Source organism: Salvelinus alpinus, chromosome 6 (genome assembly GCF_045679555.1).
Source record: "Salvelinus alpinus chromosome 6, SLU_Salpinus.1, whole genome shotgun sequence".
Classification (NCBI taxonomy): Eukaryota; Metazoa; Chordata; class Actinopteri; order Salmoniformes; family Salmonidae; genus Salvelinus; species Salvelinus alpinus.
Window position 1 is genome coordinate 92,942,993 of NC_092091.1, and position 21,640 is coordinate 92,964,632.

General features: G+C 44.9%; 2 protein-coding genes across 2 annotated transcripts in view; both read left to right on the forward strand.

The window, feature by feature from the left end:
* The window catches only part of LOC139577797 (NACHT, LRR and PYD domains-containing protein 5-like), a 138,331-nt gene that overhangs the window by 33,949 nt on the left and 82,742 nt on the right, over positions 1-21,640 (forward strand). Inside the window, exon 11 of the mRNA XM_071404971.1 lies at positions 18,293-18,330. Within this exon, the coding sequence (XP_071261072.1) occupies positions 18,293-18,330 (38 nt within the window). The remainder of the gene's footprint in view (positions 1-18,292; positions 18,331-21,640) is intronic.
* On the forward strand, positions 6,761-9,315 carry LOC139577783 (NLR family CARD domain-containing protein 3-like). Its single transcript, XM_071404956.1, has 3 exons — positions 6,761-6,944; positions 7,198-7,364; positions 7,466-9,315. The coding sequence occupies exons 1-3, from the start codon at positions 6,784-6,786 to the stop codon at positions 9,313-9,315; spliced, it is 2,178 nt and encodes a 725-aa protein (XP_071261057.1). The 5' UTR covers positions 6,761-6,783.

Here is a 21,640-nt window from a genome sequence, read left to right on the forward strand (position 1 = left end):
TACTGCAGACTCGGTCATCTGAGCAATCTGATTGGCCAGCGGTAACATAATGCACTTGATTTCCTCCCTAGGCCCACCGGGAAGGCAGAGTTTGTACATTCAGACATATGAAATGGCAACAGTTTGTACATTCAGACAGATGAAATGGCAACAGTTTGTACATTCAGACACATGAAATGGCAACAGTTTGTACATTCAGACACGTGAAATGGAAATAGTTTGTACATTCAGACACATGAAATGGAAACAGTTTGTACATTCAGACACATGAAATGGCAACAGTTTGTACATTCAGACACATGAAATGGAAACAGTTTGTACATTCAGACACATGAAATGGAAACAGTTTGTCCATTCAGACACATGAAATGGAAACAGTTTGTACATTCAGACACATGAAATGGCAACAGTTTGTACATTCAGACACATGAAATGGCAACAGTTTGCCTACCCGGCGCGCAGGGCAGCAGCTGAATTGTCTGCAACGACCACCAACAGCCCGAGACTAATATAAAAAATAGAAACACAAGGCTTTATCGTTGGGTTTTTACAGAAATGTTTGGCGATCGACTAGAAATTCCTTGGAGATCGACAAAGAGCAAAATAGTCTGCCTGAAATACTGTAGCTTATCTATTTACTACTGTGAAGTGGGTCCTATTAAATGAGAGATGGGACGAATGGTAGCCAATCCTAACTTGTTATAGGCCTATAGGATATTTGGCGAGTATATGATTTATACGGCAATGATCATGGACATGAAATAAATAACAGGAAATATATGCCTATTTCTAATTATTATAGAATGTAAAGATACATCGATTTTCGCTCTTCTCACTAACAGCCAGGGATTGCATCTTGTTATTATATTTAGCTAAGCCTACCTGTTCTTTAGTTCTGAATAAGAGTCTCGTCATATATTCCCCATCTGCACCAGGCTACTACTAGTCTACTTTTGCCTTCTTGCAATGCAAGACTTCAACCACTAGAAAGTGTAAGGACGCCTGGTCTAAAGTTAGCGGGAGGATTAGCACATTCTCATGTCAAATTATAAATGACTACATTTGCGTGAAAACTGGCACATGCATGTTTTGTGGCACATTTTGTTTGTTAGAAACGTTTACAAATGAGGCCCCTGGTATTTTACATAGAGCAAAATACTTGAAATAGCTTATCTATTTACTGCTGTGAGGTGGGTCCAATTAAAAGAGAGATGGGACGAATGGTAACCTCGTTGTAGGCCTGTATGCTACCTCGTGAGAATGAAACCATCACAGAAAAGGTGAGGGAAATATTATGAAAATGATAATGGAAACGAAATAAATAATAACCTAGGAAATAAACGGCTTTTTCTAATTATATTAATATGCAGAGATAAACGGAATGGATGTTCTCTCTTCTCACTAACGGTAAATTATTGCATCTTGTTATTAACCTTGTTATTGTTATGAATAAGCGTGTCCATCATATCCCACATTTACACTAAATACTAATCTACTGGCCTGCTTGAAATGCAATAATTCAACCACTAGAAACGGTGCATACGCATGGTCTAAAGTTAGCGGGAAGGAGAGTGTGTGTGCGTCTTTGTGTCTGTCTGCGCGTGTGCTTTGTGTGTGTGTGTCTTCACATATTTCTATATTCTTCTACTTTAGATGTGTGTATTATTGTGTATTGTTGTGTATTATTGTGTATTGTTAGATACTACTGTACTGTAGGAGCTAGGAACACAAGAATTTCGCTACACCCACAATAACATTTGATTTAAATGGCCCCTGGGTATGAGAGTTCATAATTGAAAAATATGGAAGTGACCCCAACCATGTACATAGTCGCTATGAAAATATAGACCATGATTATATTTTTTGGAAAATATTGTCTTTATTATTCTGTAGTATTTTAATCTCTGTGTTTCTGTGTGTGCGTACATGCTCTTGTGTGTGTGTCCCGGCCTCTCTGTGTATGTGTTTGTGTTTGTGTTTGAGTGTGTGTGTGTGTGTGTGTGTGTGTGTGTGTGTGTGTGTGTGTGTGTGTGTGTGTGTGTGTGTGTGTGTGTGTGTGTGTGTGTGTGTGTGTGTGTGTGTGTGTGTGTGTGTGTGTGTGTGTGTGTGTGTGTGTGTGTGTGTGTGTGTGTGTGTGTGTGTGTGTGTGTGTGTGAATTGTTGAGATAATTTATAAATAATGAGTTAATTTGTATCACATTATTCTAAGTCAGTGTATTCCAAACCTCTCCTCTGGGACCCCAATGAGGTTTTAGTTGTTTTCCCAGAACTAACACACTACATTCTACTAATTAATTCATTATCATTAAGCCTTTGATTAGCAGAATCAGGTGTGTTAGTGTTAGGAGCAAAAATAAATACTATGTTTTTATTCAAATGTTTATCTACCTGCTCAGGGACTACAGTTAAACTGTATGAAAACGTTACATGAATAAATGTTTATCTACCTGCTCAGGGACTACAGTTAAACTGTAACGGCTGTCGTCTTCCTCCTCCTCGGACGAGGAGAGGCGAGAAGGATCAGACCAATATGCGGAGTGATTTGCGTTCATGATGATTTATTAAAACGAAACAATCCAGAACACTTACAAATACAAAAACAACAAACGTGACAAAACCGAAAGCAGTCCCGTGTGGCACGAACACGAGATACAACCACCCACAACCACACACGTGAACCCCGGCTGCCTAAGTATGATTCTCAATCAGGGACAACGATTTACAGCTGCCTCTGATTGAGAATCATACCCGGCCGAACACAACCAACCCAACATAGAAAAATAACACATAGACAACCCACCCCAACTCACGCCCTGACCAACTAAATAAATACAAGAAAAAGGAAAAACAGGTCAGGAACGTGACATAAACTGTATGAACACGTTACATGAATAAATGTTTATCTACCTGCTCAGGGACTACAGTTAAACTGTATGAACACGTTACATGAATAAATGTTTATCTACCTGCTCGGGGACTACAGTTAAACTGTATGAAAACGTTACATCACATAACTGTGAATATATAATATAAACCTATACCTGTTGAACCCGCCCACTGTGTTGAAGTAGGAAGTACATTTATAAGGAAGTAGATGAAGAAATAGACACGATCGGTCGAAGAAAAATGTTTCTAAGGTTTGTAGCGTTCTTTTACAAGTTTATGTAGAAAAGTGTTTCGGATAAGTTAGGCCATCGCAGAGAGAAGTGATTTAGGGGGTAAGACATCCGCAGAATTGTTAAGTTATTACAATACTGATTTCAACTTTCAATAATGATCATTTTAGGCTTCCTTACATTGATGCTGATTCATATTGATCAGCCTAGTCAATATGTATCAATGTTATATTATAGGCTACATGGTTATGAGGTAGGGTATGGGGGATTGACTGCACATGACCGTGATTATTATTTTTGCGCTCTTTCACTTCCCGGAGAAAGACGTGTATCACGTAAACTAGTTTCTTTGGAGAAAAAAAAGTAATTCTCATCAATTCGGCCAAGTAAAAGTAACGTGCAGCAATGGGCATTGAAACTTAAAGAAGGGCTAATGTGGAAAGTTTATGCCGCGTTCAAAACAACAGGGAACTGAAAAATACAATGTCATATCATTTGAGGAACAATGGGAAACTCATTCTGCTTTGAAAGTTGATAAACCTGAAACCCCACTTTTGAGAAAATGGCTCCTGAATGTTCCTACTGGAGAGCTCTCCTTTGTCTACACCGATTCAGCATCGTTCACACCCTCTTAAGCCGTAGCCACACCCATCTGTTTAAGGATCCACATGTGAGGTCATGTGATAAACAGTGAGTAGTGTAGTAAAGATTGAGACTAAAAGTAGTAGCCTACAATTAGGAACAATTCCAGGTCAACTGAAAGTGTCCAGATAAAAACATTGTATAAATGTTAGATGATGCTAATCCAGACACTAATCTGATGGGTCATGTGATAGAAATGCTATATCCCCCAGCCACATCTAGCTAAGTGGATGGGTCTCTACAGAAGGCGGAAACTGTACAGACAAATGGTTACTTACATAGTAGCAATATCAGAAATAGATAGTGTCAATATAAATAATATAAATGACAAGTGTCAATGTAGAGAAAGAACTACATAATATACAGTATGTACAAGAACAATATCAATACCCATATCAGTGATACTGGTGATAGATGAGGTAGTTATTTGTAGATATACAGTATGTAGAAGAACAATATCAATGACCGCATCAGTGATACTGGTGATAGATGAGGTAGTGATATGAAGACATACAGTATGTAGAAGAACAATATCAATAACCATATCAGTGATACTGGTGATAGATGAGGTAGATATACAGTATGTAGAAGAACAATATCAATACCCATATCAGTGATACTGGTGATAGATGAGGTAGATATACAGTATGTAGAAGAACAATATCAATAACCATATCAGTGATACTGGTGATAGATGAGGTAGTTATATGTATACAATCAGGGGTAAAGTGGCTGAGCAGCAGGATACATTTGTTTTATAGTAGCAGCAACGTATGGTGTGTGTTAGGAGAGAGTCATGTGAATAGAGGCACTGCAGAGAGTGCTGATGACTGGGAACTCTCCCCCAGTGATGAACTGGTCCGTCTGAACCACACATGAACAAGGGAATCTATATTCGGAGAGCCTGTTTCTGTCCTGCCCGTAACTTTGGTGCAGAGAATGTGATGTCCATAGCTTCTTCGTAGCAAAACTCCCTGATCTTCTCAAAAAGACCAGTTTGTCTAGCTGTGTCCAGTCCAGGTGGTGCTTCTACAGGCAGACCATCTATGGGAGGAAGGATGTCAGCATTGTGCAGCAGCTGGAACCTGGTCCTGACTGAGTCCCAACGCTCCTTGGCGACAACAACACCAGGCTCCAGAGCATCGACGCTGTAAAACAGGAAATAACTAAACCAATTGAGAAGACATTACAACCTTGCATAACATGAATTCACCTCCAAGTTTAGATAAGAACAATAACCTTATACAATGCAATGAAAATGATATTCACCTGAAGTGCTGGTTCTGCTTGATCTGTGGCAGTGGCCTGAAGATCGGAGTCAGGTGTTGTTGCCAGCCATAACTTTCCACCAGCACTGTACCATCCTCCAGCCCAACCAGCTGTGAGATGTTGACCCCTGTCACCGTACCATCCTCCAGCCCAACCAGCTGTGGGATGTTGACCCCTGTCACCGTACCATCCTCCAGCCCAACCAGCTGTGGGATATTGACCCCTGTCACCGTACCATCCTCCAGCCCAACCAGCTGTGGGATGTTGACCCCTGTCATCGTACCATCCTCCAGCCCAACCAGCTGTGGGATGTTGACCCCTGTCATCGTACCATCCTCCAGCCCAACCAGCTGTGGGATGTTGACCCCTGTCACCGTACCATCCTCCAGCCAAACCAGCTGTGGGATGTTGACCCCTGTCACTGTACCATCCTCCAGTCCAACCAGCTGTGGGATGTTGACCCCTGTCACTGTACCATCCTCCAATCCAACCAGCTGTGAGATGTTGACCCCTGTCACCGTACCATCCTCCAGCCCAACCAGCTGTGGGATGTTGACCCCTGTCACCGTACCATCCTCCAGCCCAACCAGCTGTGGGATGTTGACCCCTGTCACCGTACCATCCTCCAGCCCAACCAGCTGTGGGATGTTGACCCCTGTCACCGTACCATCCTCCAGCCCAACCAGCTGTGGGATGTTGACCCCTGTCACCGTACCATCCTCCAGCCCAACCAGCTGTGGGATGTTGACCCCTGTCACCGTACCATCCTCCAGCCCAACCAGCTGTGGGATGTTGACCCCTGTCACCGTACCATCCTCCAGCCCAACCAGCTGTGGGATGTTGACCCCTGTCATCGTACCATCCTCCAGCCCAACCAGCTGTGGGATGTTGACCCCTGTCACCGTACCATCCTCCAGCCCAACCAGCTGTGAGATGTTGACCCCTGTCACTGTGCTGTTCTTCACAACACCAACAATCTCAGATAAAGTGTTCACTCTGGTCTTTCTGAAGGGCTGCTTGATGAGGCCGAAGGGTTAGGAATAAATCCCTGTCAGCTATTTTAACAGTCTGTAATGTCTACTTGGTAAATGTTTAGAATGTCTACTAACGTCTTTCAATGTAAACTGTAAAGTCGATTTCTGTAATGTCTTTTAGTTAGTTGTGTGTGGACCCCAGGTGTTATGGAGTCAGCTAATGGGGATCCAACCAGGTAGACTAGCGGTTGTTATGGAGTCAGGGGATCCAACCAGGTAGACGAGCTGTTGTTATGGAGTCAGGGGATCCAACCAGGTAGACTAGCTGTTGTTATGGAGTCAGGGGATCCAACCAGGTAGACTAGCTGTTGTTATGGAGTCAGGGGATCCAACCAGGTAGACTAGCTGTTGTTATGGAGTCAGGGGATCCAACCAGGTAGACTAGCTGTTGTTATGGAGTCAGCTAATGGGAATCCAACCAGGTAGACTAGCTGTTGTTATGGAGTCAGGGGATCCAATCAGGTAGACTAGCTGTTGTTATGGAGTCAGGGGATCCAACCAGGTAGACTAGCTGTTGTTATGGAGTCAGTTAATTGGGATCCAAGTGAAATCAAATGAATAACATATTGGACTATGTATGTTTGAATACAATATGAAGTCTGATTGAACTCTCTGACCTCAGACAGTAAATGTGTTGTTAATGGTTCTTCAACAATGTTGAGAAATATTGACTGTTCTGTTATTTCTTATTGCAGCTGAGTGAGCTGTGACTTACATCTCAAATGAGTCTCTCTGGGGAGAGAGAGGAGGAGACCACTGCCTCTAAAATGAGTATCTCTGGGGAGAGAGAGGAGGAGACCACTGCCTCTAAAATGAGTCTCTCTGTGGAGAGAGAGGAGGGGACCACTGCCTCCAAAATGACTCAAGACAACAGTTCTAAGAGGTAAGGAATTAAATGTAAAATATACAGTTCTCTTAAAGACATAAAGCTAAAGTGAATAGTATTCCCAAATTACGTAAAATGTAGGTCTACATCATTCATTTAAAAGGCCCCAAATCGATTTACCAATTGCAGACTGTAGCTTTATAAAGAAACCTCAGGACTTCTAGAAGTTCCACTATACAGTTGTTAAAATGAAGTAGATGAGGTATTGATGTGATATTCATGAGGTGATCTGTCTCCCTGTTTTGTTCAGTGTCCAGAAGCCCAGAGCAGAGTCACCTACAACCAGCCTGCTATCAATGAAGAGTGATCAGCCACCTGCTTTCAGCCAGGAACCATTACCAGATGACAATAAGGAAGTGGAGAGTTTGGACAGTGAGGATGCATTAAAGATCACACGCAACCTTCTGGACAGAAGAAGTAAGACTGTGTTTCATTTAATATTACAAAGAACGGTACAAAGGCCCTTATAAAACACACAAACAAACTTCTGAGTCCCAACTCTAATTGTTTTCCTACAGGTCAAACTCTGCTGACAGTCCAACAAGACATTAAGGCTAAACTGAAACACAAGTATCAACACATATCTGAAGGAATTGGACACCATGGAAACCAAAGTCCGTTCAAGGACATCTACACAGAGCTCTACATCACAGAGGGTGGAAGTGGAGGGCTCAATAATGAACATGAGGTTAGACAGATAGAGATGGCATCCAAGAAACAAACCACACAAGAGACATCAATCAAATGCAATGACATCTTCAAGCCTTTACCTGGACAAGACAAAACAAACAGAACTGTGCTGACAAAAGGAATCGCTGGCATTGGAAAAACAGTCTCTGTGCAGAAGGTCATCCTTGACTGGGCAGAGGGAAAAGCAAATCAGGACGTTCATTTCATGTTTCCTCTTCCTTTCCGTGATCTGAACCTGAAAAAGGACCAATACAGTCTGATGCAACTTCTTTCCCACTACTTCCCAGAGCTGAAAGAGATTGACATCATTAAAGATGATAAAACAAAAACTGTTTTCATTTTTGATGGTCTGGATGAGTGTCGACTTCCTCTAGACTTCAAAAACAATGAGACGTGCAGTGATGTCACGAAGACAACCTCAGTGGACGTGCTGCTGACAAACCTCATCAAGAGGAATCTGCTTCCCTCTGTTCTCCTCTGGGTAACCTCAAGGCCTGCAGCAGCCAATCAGATCCCTCCTGAGTGTGTTGACCAGGTGACAGAGGTACGAGGGTTCAATGATCCACAGAAGGAGGAGTATTTCAGGAAGAAAATCACAGATCAGAATCTGGCCAATGACATCATCAAACACATGAAGACATCAAGGAGCATCCACATCATGTGCCACATACCAGTCTTCTGTTGGATATCAGCCACTGTCCTTGAGATGATACTGAAAGAGGCAGAGAAGGATGAAGTCCCCAAAACTCTGACCCAAATGTACTCACACTTCATGCTCATCCAAATCATTGTGAAGAACAAGAAGTACAACAAAGCCACAGAGACAAACCCAAACGAACTGTCTCAGTCAGACAAAGAGATGATCCTGAAACTGGCAAAGCTGGCTTTCCAACAGCTGCAGAAGGGCAACCTGATCTTCTATGAGGAGGACCTGAGAGAGTGTGGCCTTGATGTCACAGAGGCATCCGAGTACTCAGCATTGTGTACAGAGATCTTTAAAGAAGAATCTGTGCTGTACCAAGACAAGGTCTACAGCTTTGTGCATCTGAGCATTCAGGAGTTTCTAGCAGCAGTGCATGCTTTAGAATCATGTCTGGACAAGAAGGAAAATGTTTTCTCCCCCAAAGCAGTCACTAAGAGTCAAGATAATTATGAAAAGAGACAATTCAAAATCTGGTCAGACAAGTTGAAGTCAAACAAGTTGTCTGACTTACACGAGAGCGCAGTGGACCAGGCCTTGAACAGTGAGAATGGACACCTGGACCTGTTCCTCCGCTTCCTTCTGGGTCTCTCACTGGAGTCCAATCAGAATCTGTTACGAGGCCTTCTGACACAGACAGGAAGTACAACACAGAGCAATGAGGAAACAGTTGAGAGAACAGTCAGGTACCTTTCATTCAAGATCGAGGAGGAATCCTCACCAGAAAGGATCATCAACTTGTTCCACTGTCTGAATGAACTTGGTGCCAACTCTCTAGTTGAAGACATGCAGACCTCCCTGCGATCAGGAACTCTTTCAGAAACAGAGCTAAAACCTGACCAATGTTCAGCCCTGGCCTACCTGTTACTGATGTCAGAGGAGGTGCTGGAGGAGTTTGACCTGAAGACATACAACACAACAATGGAAGGTTATCAGAGGTTGCTGCCGGTAGTGAAAACCTGCAAGAGAGCACTGTAAGTTATGTTATTGAGGTGATGTATACAGTATCATTATAATGAAGGATTTGTATATCTAACAGATTATCTCCTCTCTCCAGACTGGATGGCTATAAACTCACATTTAGATCCTGTGAGACTCTGACCTCAGCTCTGCAGACACCAAACTCCCCCCTGAGAGAACTGGACCTCAGCTACAATTACCTGGGAGACAGAGGAGTGGAGTTGCTCTGTGTTGGACTAACCAGTCCACTCTGCAACATACAGACACTACTGTGAGTTAAATATATTCGGTATCCACTGTCTTTATAGTGTTTATATATTGGTAGTTTTATTTGTTACAATGTTTTTAACATTATTTGAATATCTTGATAAATATGCAGAAACCTATATCGAATGTGATAAATATATCAAACTAAGGTTAAATATCTTGAGTGAGTTAGTATGTTTTTAACATTTAACATTTTAACATCATGTCCTTCTGTTATTGTCTTAATGCATCTCATTATTCTTAAAGCTTTGTATATTTAACAGTGTATGGACATATCTCCTCTCTCCAGACTGGCTGACTGTAACCTCACATATGAATCCTGTGAGACTCTGGCCTCAGCTCTGCAGACACCAAACTCCCCCCTGAGAGAACTGGACCTCAGCTACAATGACCTGGGAGACAGAGGAGTGGAGCTGCTCTGTGTTAGACTAACCAGTCCACTCTGCAACATACAGACACTAGTGTGAGTTAAATATCTTCAGTATCCACTGTGTTTATATATTTTGTATGTAAATCAAATCACATTTTATTGATCACACACACATGGTTAGCAGATGTTAATGCGAGTGTAGCTAAATGTTTGTGCTTCTAGTTCCGACAGTGCAATAATATCTAACAAGTAATCTAACAATTCCACAACTACCTATTTGTCACGATCGTGTGGAAGAGATTCGGACCAAAACGCAGCATGAGGAAAATAAGCCATCTTCTCTTTATTATTGAAGAAGGCAAAACGAAACAAAACACTTACAAACTACCAAAACAACAAACGATCGTGAAGCTAAATAACGAAGTGCACACACACACAGGCTACAAACGTTCTACATAGACACAGCTAGACAACTATACTAAACATAAAGCCAACTACTCTAAATAAACCCCCTAAACCTTACAATCACCCTGGACACTACAAAACCCACATAAATACCCATGTCACACCCTGACCTAACTAAAATAATAAAGAAAACAAAGAATACTAAGGCCAGGGCGTGACATAGCCCCCCCCTTAAGGTGCGAACTCCGGGCGCACCAGCACAAAGTCTAGGGGAGGGCCTGGGTGGGCATCTGACCACGGTGGTGGCTCAGGCTCAGGGCGAGGTCCCCACCCCACCATAGTCAATCCCAGCTTATATCTCCCCCTACAAATGACCACCCTCATATTACCCCCACTTAATCTTTTGGGTAACATCGACACAAGGGGCAGCACCGGGATAAGGGGCAGCACCGGGATAAGGGGCAACACCGGGATGAGGGACGGCAGCTCCGGGCTGAGGGACGGCAGCTCCGGGCTGAGGGACGGCAGCTCCGGGCTGAGGGACGGCAGCTCCGGGCTGAGGGACGGCAGCTCCGGACTGGCTGGCGGATCCTGGCTGGCTGACGGCTCTGGCTGGTCATGGCTGGCTGACGGCTCTGGCTGGTCATGGCTGGCTGACGGCTCTGGCTGGTCATGGCTGGCTGACGGCTCTGGCTGGTCATGGCTGGCTGACGGCTCTGGCTGGTCATGGCTGGCTGACGGCTCTGGCTGGTCATGGCTGGCTGACGGCTCTGGCTGGTCATGGCTCGCTGACGGCTCTGGCTGGTCCGGTCTGGCGGAAGGCTCTGGCTGATCCGGTCTGGCGGAAGGCTCTGGCTGATCCGGTCTGGCGGAAGGCTCTGGCTGATCCGGTCTGGCGGAAGGCTCTGGCTGATCCGGTCTGGCGGAAGGCTCTAGCGGCTCCTGTCTGGCGGACGGCTCTAGCGGCTCCTGTCTGGCGGACGGCTCTGTAGGCTCATGGCAGACGGGCGGCTTTGCAGGCTCATGGCAGACGGGCGGCTTTGCAGGCTCATGGCAGACGGACAGTTCAGGCGCCGCTGGGCAGACGGGCAGTTCAGGCGCCGCTGGGCAGACGGGCAGTTCAGGCGCCGCTGGGCAGACGGGCAGTTCAGGCGCCGCTGGGCAGACGGGCAGTTCAGGCGCCGCTGGGCAGACGGGCAGTTCAGGCGCCGCTGGGCAGACGGCAGACTCTGGCCAGCTGAGACGCACTGTAGGCCTGGTGCGTGGTACCGGAACTGGAGGTACCGGGCTAATGACACGCACCTTAAGGCTCGTGCGGGGAACAACAACAGGGCACACTGAGTTCTCAAAGCGCACTATATGCCTGGTGCGTGGTACCGGACTGAGGGCACGCACCTCAGGACGAGTGCTGGGAGAAATAACAGTGTGTACAGGACTCAGGAGACGCACAGGTGGCTTAGTGCGTGGTGCCGGAACTGGAGGCACTGGGCTGGAGACACGCACCATAGGGAGAGTGCGTGGAGGAGGAACAGGGCTCTGAAAACGCACTGAAAGCCTGGTGCGTGGTGTAGGCACTGGTGGTACTAGGCTGGGGCGGGAAGGTGGTGCCGGATATACCGGACCGTGAAGGAGGACACGTGCTCTTGAGCACCGAGCCTCCCCAACCTTACCAGGTTGAATGGTCCCCGTAGCCCTGCCAGTGCGGCGAGGTGGAATAGCCCGCACTGGGCTATGCAGGCGAACCGGGGACACCACCTGTAAGGCTGGTGCCATGTACGCCGGCCCGAGGAGACGTACTGGAGACCAGATACGTTGGGCCGGCTTCATGGCACTCGGCTCGATGCCCAACCTAGCCCTCCCAGTGCGGCAAGGTGGAATAGCCCGCACTGGGCTAAGCACGCGTACTGGGGACACCGTGCGCTTTACCGCATAACACGGTGTCTGACCAGTACGACGCCCTCTTACTCCACGGCAAGCCCGGGGAGTTGGCTCAGGTATCCAACCCGGCTTCGCCACACTCCCCTTTAGCCCCCCCCAAGAAATGTTTGGGTGTTACTCACGGGCTTCCAGCCACTCTGCCTTGCCTTTGCCTCATATAACCGCCTCTCCGCTTCCGCTTTCGCTGCCTCCAGCTCCGCTTTGGGACGGCGATATTCCCCTGGCTGAGTCCAAGGTCCTTTGCCGTCCAGGATCTCCTCCCATGTCCATGAGTCCTGTTTACTTTGCCGCTGTTGTTGGTTCCGATCATGCTGCTTGATCCTGTTGTGGTGGGGAATTCTGTCACGATCGTGTGGAAGAGATTCGGACCAAAACGCAGCATGAGGAAAATAAGCCATCTTCTCTTTATTATTGAAGAAGGCAAAACGAAACAAAACACTTACAAACTACCAAAACAACAAACGATCGTGAAGATAAATAACGAAGTGCACACACACACAGGCTACAAACGTTCTACATAGACACAGCTAGACAACTATACTAAACATAAAGCCAACTACTCTAAATAAACCCCCTAAACCTTACAATCACCCTGGACACTACAAAACCCACATAAATACCCATGTCACACCCTGACCTAACTAAAATAATAAAGAAAACAAAGAATACTAAGGCCAGGGCGTGACACTATCATCTAAAGGGGTGAATGAGAATTTGTACATGTAAGTATATGGATGAGCGATGGCCGAGCGGCATAGGCAAGGTGCAATAGATGGTATAAAATACAGTGTATACAGTGGGGCAAAAAAGTATTTAGTCAGCCACCAATTGTGCAAGTTCTCCCACTTAAAAAGATGAGAGAGGCCTGTAATTTTCATCATAGGTACACTTCAACTATGACAGACAAAATGAGTATAAAAAATCCAGAAAATCACATTGTAGGATCTTTTATGAATTTATTTGCAAATTATGGTGGAAAATAAATATTTGGTCACCTACAAACAAGCAAGATTTCTGGCTCTCACAGACCTGTAACTTATTCTTTAAGAGGCTCCTCTGTCCTCCACTCGTTACCTGTATTAATGGCACCTGTTTAAACTTGTTATCAGTATAAAAGACACCTGTCCACAACCTCAAACAGTCACACTCCAAACTCCACTATGGCCAAGACCAAAGAGCTGTCAAAGGACACCAGAATCAAAATTGTAGACCTGCACCAGGCTGGGAAGACTGAATCTGCAATAGGTAAGCAGCTTGGTTTGAAGAAATCAACTGTGGGAGCAATTATTAGGAAATGGAAGACATACAAGACCACTGATAATCTCCCTCGATCTGGGGCTCCACGCAAGATCTCACCCCGTGGGGTCAAAATGATCACAAGAACGGTGAGCAAAAATCACAGAACCACACGGGGGGACCTAGTGAATGACCTGCAGAGAGCTGGGACCAAAGTAACAAAGCCTACCATCAGCAAGGGCATTGAAGATGAAATGTGGCTGGGTCTTTCAGCATGACAATGATCCCAAACACACCGCCCGGGCAACGAAGGAGTGGCTTCGTAAGAAGCATTTCAAGGTCCTGGAGTGGCCTAGCCAGTCTCCAGATCTCAACCCCATAGAAAATCTTTGGAGGGAGTTGAAAGTCCGTGTTGCCCAGCAACAGCCCCAAAACATCATTGCTCTAGAGGAGATATGCATGGAGGAATGGGCCAAAATACCAGCAACAGTGTGTGATAACCTTGTGAAGACTTACAGAAAACGTTTGACCTCTGTCATTGCCAACAAAGAGTATATAACAAAGTATTGAGATAAAATGTTGTTATTGACCAAATACTTATTTTTCACCATAATTTGCAAATAAATTCATTAAAAATCCTACAATGTGATTTTCTGGATTTTTTTTTCTCATTTTGTCTGTCATAGTTGAATTGTACCTATGATGAAAATTACAGGCCTCTCTCATCTTTTTAAGTGGGAGAACTTGCACAATTGGTGGCTGACTAAATACTTTTTTGCCCCACTGTACATGTGATATGAGTAATGTAAGATATGTAAACATTATTAAAGTGGCGTTATTTAATGTGGCATTGTTTAAAGTGACTAGTGATACATTTATTAAAGTGGCCAGTGATTTGTGTCTCAATGTAGGCAGCAGCCTCTCTGAGTTAGTGATTGCTGTTTAGCATTCTGATGGCCTTGATATAGAAGCTGTTTTTCAGTCTCTCGGTCCCTGCTTTGATGCACCTGTACTGACCTGGCCTTCTGGATGATAACGGGGTGAACAGACTGTGGCTCGGGTGGTTGTTGTCCTTGATGATCTTTTTGGCCTTACTGTGACATCGGGTGGTGTAGGTGTCCTGGAGGGCAGGTAGTTTGCCCCCGGTGATGCGTTGTGCAGACCTCACTACCCTCTGGAGAGCCTTACGGTTGTGGGCGGAGCAGTTGCCGTACCAGGCAGTGATACAGCCCGACAGGATGCTCTCGATTGTGCATCTGTAGAAGTTTGTGAGTGCTTTTGGTGACAAGCTGAATTTCTTCAGCCTCCTGAGGTTGAAGAGGCGCTGCTGTGCCTTCTTCACAACGCTGTCTGTGTGGGTGGACCAATTAAGTTTGTCCGTGATGTGTACGCCAAGGAACTTAAAACTTTCCACCTTCTCCACTACTGTCCCGTCGATGTGGATAGGAGGGTGTAGTTAGTGTATGTTTTCAACATTGTTTTAACATCTTGGTAAAGATGCAGAAACCTACATCAAATGTGATAATTTTATCAATCTAAGGTAAAATATATTGAGTGAGTTCGTGTGTTTAACATTTTTTTTGATATTTCACATAGTCTAATCATGTTCTTCTGTTATTGTCTTAATACATCTCATTATTTTTAAAGCTTAGTATATTTAACAGTGTATCAACATATCTCCTCTCTCCAGACTGGATTGCTGTAAACTCACATATGAATCCTGTGAGACTCTGGCCTCAGCTTTGCAGACACCAAACTCCCCCCTGAGAGAACTGAACCTCAGCTACAATGACCTGGGAGACAGAGGAGTGGAGCTGCTCTGTGTTGGACTAACCAGTCCACTCTGCAACATACACACACTAGAGTGAGTTACATATCTTCAGTATGAGTTATTATGTGGATGTTTTAAACATGTGTTAATCATGTGCTCTTCTGCCCTCTAGTCTAGGTCAATGTGGTCTGACAGAGGGTTGCTGTTCAGATCTGGCCTCAGTCCTGAGTTCACCCAACTCACAACTGAAACAACTGGAGCTGAGAGACAATGACCTGCAGGACTCAGGAGTTACACTGCTGTCTGCTGGACTGGAGGATCCAGACTGTAAACTACACTCACTGGGGTAAGTACAGCTGTTTCAGTCAGGTCTGTACTGAGCTGAGTTACACTGCTGTCTGCTGGACTGGAGGATCCAGACTGTAAACTACACTCACTGGGGTAAGTACAGCTGTTTCAGTCAGGTCTGTACTGAGCTGAGTTACACTGCTGTCTGCCGGACTGGAGGATCCAGACTGTAAACTACACTCACTGGGGTAAGTACAGCTGTTTCAGTCAGGTCGGTACTGAGCTGAGTAAAACAAATACTCTGAAAATCTAATATTTCATCACAATGTTTGTGTCATGGACAAATGTATTGGTGTCCTACAAGATGATTGACACCAGTACACCAACCTAGACAGCTGTTGTGTGTCTCTCTGTAGGCTGTCTGGCTGTCTGGTCACAGAGGAGGGCTGTGCTGCTCTGTCTTCAGCTCTGAGGTCAAACCCCTCCCACCTGAAAGAGCTGGACCTGAGCTACAATCACCCAAGAGACTCTGCAGGGGGACTGCTTTCAGCTGCTCTGGTGGATCCCACATATAAACTGATGAAGCTGAAGTAAGTCAGAATAGATGTCCTAATAGTGTGAGCAGCGGTTGTGTCATATGTAGTGTAGTAGGGTCAGTAACATGAGGACATGATGGTGGAATTAAGGGGAAGTTTACTCAGCAGGCTGAGCACTCCAACACAGCATACATCATCACCACATGAACACTCTTCTTCTGCATCTCTGATATCCTGTTGGAATTGTACTCTGTTCTGTATGCAGTAGGTAGGATAGAATACCTGTATGTCTCTAGTAATGAATTTTACCACGTTCTGTATGCAGTAGGTAGGATAGAATACCTGTATGTCTCTAGTAATGAATTGTCCTCTGTTCTGTATGCAGTAGGTGGGATAGAATACCTGTATGTCTCTAGTAATGAATTGTACTCCGTTCTGTATGCAGTAGGTAGGATAGAATACCTGTATGTCTCTAGTAATGAATTGTCCTCTGTTCTGTATGCGGTAGGTAGGATAGAATACCTGTATGTCTCTAGTAATGAACTTGGATAGTGCACCAGAACACAACAATATGGTTTAAATGTTGACTGCTTTATTAGGTCTTTGTCAGTCAATAACCTGTTTCTCCTACAGTGTGGATCATGGTGGAGAGTGCTGGCTGAAATCAGGGCTGAGGAAATGTAAGTCTCTTCAATCCTAATCAACTGTATATTCAGAACTATGGTAACATAGTAACTAATTAATACTTGTTCTGTTCCTACAAAACAACATTTTATATGAAGACGTGGTTTGATTAAACTCTCCTTTTGTCTACAGATGTCTGTCATCTCACCCTGGACCCAAATACAGCACACCCAAACCTGATACTGTCTGAGGGGAACAGGAAGGTGACACGGGTGGAAGAGAAGCAGCATTATGAAAACCATCCAGACAGATTTGATTTTTATCCCCAAGTTCTCTGCAGAGAAGTCTTATCTGGAGGTCGTTATTACTGGGAGGTGGAGAGAGATGGTGACAGGGCTTACATAGGTGTGGTGTTCAAAGGAATGAAGAGGAAGGGAGGGGGGGTTGACTGTTGGATTGGAGCCAACAGGAAGTCCTGGCGTGTATACTGCTCTCATAGAGGTTATGACTTTTACCATACTGGATTCTGTAGCAGATCCATCCCTGGTCCTGTTTCTAAGAGAGTTGGTGTGTATCTGGACTGGCCAGCTGGTACTTTGTCCTTCTACAGTGTGTCCTTCTCTGGTACACTGACACACCTTTACACAGAACACACCACATTCACTGAACCCCTCTATCCTGGATTTGGGTTTGGGTTTGAGGTTAACTCCCAATCTTCCTCAGCGACCTCAGTGACCCTGTGTCAGATAGATGACCAACACATTCAGAGGTGAGTCATAGATATGTTTTAATCATTTGTTTCCTATAATTTCAATAATTAGATTAGTAGTTACCTCACTATCAGTATTGACTTTATGGAAATTGACATAGTGGGTTATGTCACATTTAGGCAATGCACCCTACATAGGGTGCTGTCCAATCACCCTTTATACTCTTGTTGTATTGCTTATGAAGACTGTGTATATGATATATAAAGCCTTTAGAAGTTGTATTGAGTTTAATCCCAGTCTACCCTTCTGCTTTACCAACACCAGAAACCATGGTGGAGAGAGTTGGATCAAGCCTGGACCTGAGAAATGTGAGTGTTTAACTAATTTAATTGTTTTATAATCAGAATACGATGAAAGCGTTCATTATAGTTGAGTCCCTTCTCTGCTGTTTTGGTCCCATGACTACCACGCTGTAAGAGAGTGAAGAGAACCCTTGCACATGGGCAGATACTGTGTGTGACTGTGAGAGAGAGAAGTCAGGCATCTTGCTCATCACATTATCTGTGGTGCTGCTCGTACATCATAATTTAGCTGACTCTACCTTTAAGCTCTCATCCAAGGATCTACCAGAAATCAGACCCCCAGCATCTACAAAACATGGACCAGAACGATGTTGTTTCCTGCTTCCACAAACATTAATTAATATAACACTAATGTCAGATTATGGTACGCTAATGAGTGTACATTCTGAGACTGTTGCTCACTTATATTCATTTTTATTACAAGTCTGTTTAATAATTATTAATTCATTATTACATTGTCAATTTTAAACACCTAATTTTGACTTCAGGGATTCCTCAGAGCTGTAAGACTTGTGACCATGTTGAGGTAAGTCATAATGTCAATTTTTACTTTTACATACCTGCAGGAGTCAGGCACAGTCTCAAAGCCAGGTGTGTACTGACCAACCGTTCATACTGGGATATAGACAGTCCTGTGTTCTACTTTAGTAATATAAACACAGTCTCAAAGCCAGGTGTGTACTGACCAACCATTCATACTGGGATATAGACAGTCCTGTGTTCTGCTTGTAGGCATGCAGGACTTTAGCTGTTGTCATATTTTGTCATTAGACAGTTTAATTGATAAATCACCAGCATTCCATGTAACATTGAATAAATACATTAGATTAGTTACTTTGGTTAATGGGCCAGTTTCCCAGACACAGTTTAAGTCTAGTCCAGGACCTTAAAGAACTTTCTATTGAAACTTCCATTGAGCATGCTTTTTAGTCCAGCACTAGACTCAATCTGTGTCCAGGAAACAGGCCCCACATGTATAACTGACATGCTTGTCCTTGTTCAGGACTCCACACACTGGATTCAGATTGAACCCTTGACTTCCACTGTCCAGGGAGTGACAATGTTCAGGTAAAATAAATGTGTTTAACATTTCATTCCACTTACTAGTGTATTTCCCCATTACCTTTGGGAATAGTCTTCTAATCCAACCTCTCCATTTGACCATTGACCCTCTCTACCATATCTTGTTGTTGCCCTCAGGCACAGGACACCCAAAGGGAGTTATGAGTGCACAGTGTCTGGGCTCCGCTGGCTCTGTGAGAGAGATGTCATCCTGAAGTATCACTTCAGGAACTGGGAACCCTACAGTCAACTTCTAAAAGACATGCAGTACACACAAGGTGGTCCATTGCTGGACATCACTATGGAGTTAGGTGAACTGGAGGAAGTTCATCTGCCACACTGTGTCTGTTTAGGTAAAACCACATAGAAATGGTATTCAGAAAGACATTTCCATGTAACTGAGTTTCACTTCCTGAATTAAGGAATGAACTATTCTGGAAGTTTGAGTTTACTGTGATCTGGCTCTGCATATTCTTTGTGTTTTAGTTGGATGAATAATACAATATTTGTCTTTCTTTCTCCTTTTTATTGTGTTGTTCAGGGACCAACCCATCCCTGAGGAATGAGATGAAGATTCTTCATGTAGAGGAACATGGAGTGTCTTTAGAGGAAGTGCATGAGGTCACCAGATTCCATGCTAAGATTCTCCATCCCAAGTTCTCAGCTATCGCTCTAATTCTGAGATTACTGTCTTGGAACATAGATGTCCACTGTGAGCTGATGCTCTATCTGACAGTGATGAAGGAAACATTAATTCCACGCCTATACCTGTTCCCCAGTAACCCCGGCCAAGTACAGGTGAGCTATCATTATTATAGAGATGACCTTAACTAACCAGTGGTGCAGTTTATGTTGACACTCGTTTAATGAAGATAAGTGTGTTGCTAGTTTTCTGAATAATGTTTGAATTAGACATTACATTGACTGGCTGGGTATTTCATGCCTCGTTTCACAGGCTGTGGAACAACAGGAATCAAAGTTTCAAGGGTCTAAAAGGTTTCCCATCACAAGACCAGAGCAGTCCTTCAAACTGAAGAGTTCCTTCAGACTGAACATTCCCTGTTCTACCGCCATCAATCCACCGGTACAGTTTCAGTAGACTAAGAACATGAATCTGACATTTAAGTCACAAGTCACTCCCTCACTCTCTCTTTCTCTGTCTGTGTGCATGCTGGCAGGGTTTGGTGCATGCTGGGTATTGTATGAGTGTGAGTGTTGTCTGGATTTAGATCGCATGTGGTGTCACACCCTGGCCTTAGTTATCTTTGTTTTCATTATTATTTTAGTTAGGTCAGGGTGTGACATGGGGAATGTATGTGTTTTGGTTTGTCTAGGGGTTTGTACATTTAATGGGTCAGTGTCTTGTCTAGGTGTTTGTATGTCTATGGCTGCCTAGATTGGTTCTCAATTAGAGGCAGTTGTGGTTTATTGTCTCTGATTGAGAGCCATATTTAAGGCAGCCATAGGCATTTGGGTTTTGTGGGTAATTGTCTATGTTGTACGTTTGTAGCTTGTGTGTTCACTTACGTTTATAGCTTCACGAGCGTTTGTTGTTTTGTTTCGTTTTGTTATAGTGTTCGTTGCGTGTTTTTTTTTCCTTTCTCTAAATAAAAGAGAATGTATTTTGCACACGCTGAGCCTTGGTCCACTCTCTCTCCGCAAGACGATCGTGACAGAATTACCCACCATAACGGGACCAAGCAGCATGTAAAGCAGCAACGGGAGCAGCGCATAAAAGATTCATGGACATGGGAGGAGATATTGGATGGAAAGGGACCTTGGGCTCAACCTGGAGAATATCGCCGCCCTCGTGAAGAGCTGGAGGCAGCTAAAGCCGAGAGGCGGCGGTTTGAGGAGGCAGGGAAACAGGAGCAAAGACTGGACTACACTACGTGGGAGGAGATCGACAGGTGGGCGATAGACCCAGGGAGAATGCCGGAGCCCGCCTGGGATTCTCTGGCGCAGTGCGAGGAGGGATACCGGCGAATGGAGGCAGCACGACGACGCGGTAGGAAGCCTGTGAGTCAGTCCCAAAAATTTATTGGGATGGGGGATAAAAGGGAGTGTGGCGAAGTCAGGTAGAAGACCTGCGCCTACTCCCTGTACTTACCGTGGAGAGCGAGAGTACGGGCAGACACCGTGTTATGCAGTAGAGCGCATGGTGTCTCCTGTACGTGTTCATAGCCCGGTGCGGGTTATTCCACCTCCCCGCACTGGCAGGGCTAGATTGGGCATTGAGCCAGGTGCCATTAAGCCGGCTCAACGCGTCTGGTCTCCAGTGCGTCTCCTCGGGCCGGCATACATGGCACCAGCCTTACGCAGGGTGTCCCCGGTTCGCCTACATAGCCCGGTGCGGGTTATTCCACCTCCCCGCACTGGTCGGGCGACGGGGAGCATACAACCAGGTAAGGTTGGGCAGGCTCAGTGCTCAAGGGAGCCAGTACGCCTGCACGGTCCGGTATTTCTGGCGCCACCTCCCCGCCCCAGCCCAGTACCACCAGTGCCTACACCACGCACCAGGCTTCCTGTGCGTCTCCAAAAAGAGAATGTATTTTGCACACGCTGCGCCTTGGTCCACTCTCTCGTGACATGTGGTTTCTTTCTTGTTTACTTTTCTTGGTGGTTTTCCTTTTTCTGCAGATTCAGGTTTTTTTCAGTGGTAGAATTAGATAAATTGTATTTCTTGTTGAATTGTCCTGGCTTTGGTGGGGATGGCGACCCACATGGGGTCGGCGTCCCTGCCACTTGGGCACGGCTTGAGGTGTGGTACTGGA

What these genes read in the sequence shown, in the direction of transcription:
- LOC139577783 (XM_071404956.1), top strand. Translation starts at nt 6,784, where the DNA reads ATGAGTCTCTCTGGGGAGAGAGAGGAGGAGACCACTGCCTCTAAAATG. An exon ending in CAAGACAACAGTTCTAAGAG is followed by an intron (nt 6,945 to 7,197) that starts GTAAGGAATTAA and finishes TGTTTTGTTCAG; the next exon opens with TGTCCAGAAGCCCAGAGCAG. An exon ending in CAACCTTCTGGACAGAAGAA is followed by an intron (nt 7,365 to 7,465) that starts GTAAGACTGTGT and finishes GTTTTCCTACAG; the next exon opens with GTCAAACTCTGCTGACAGTC.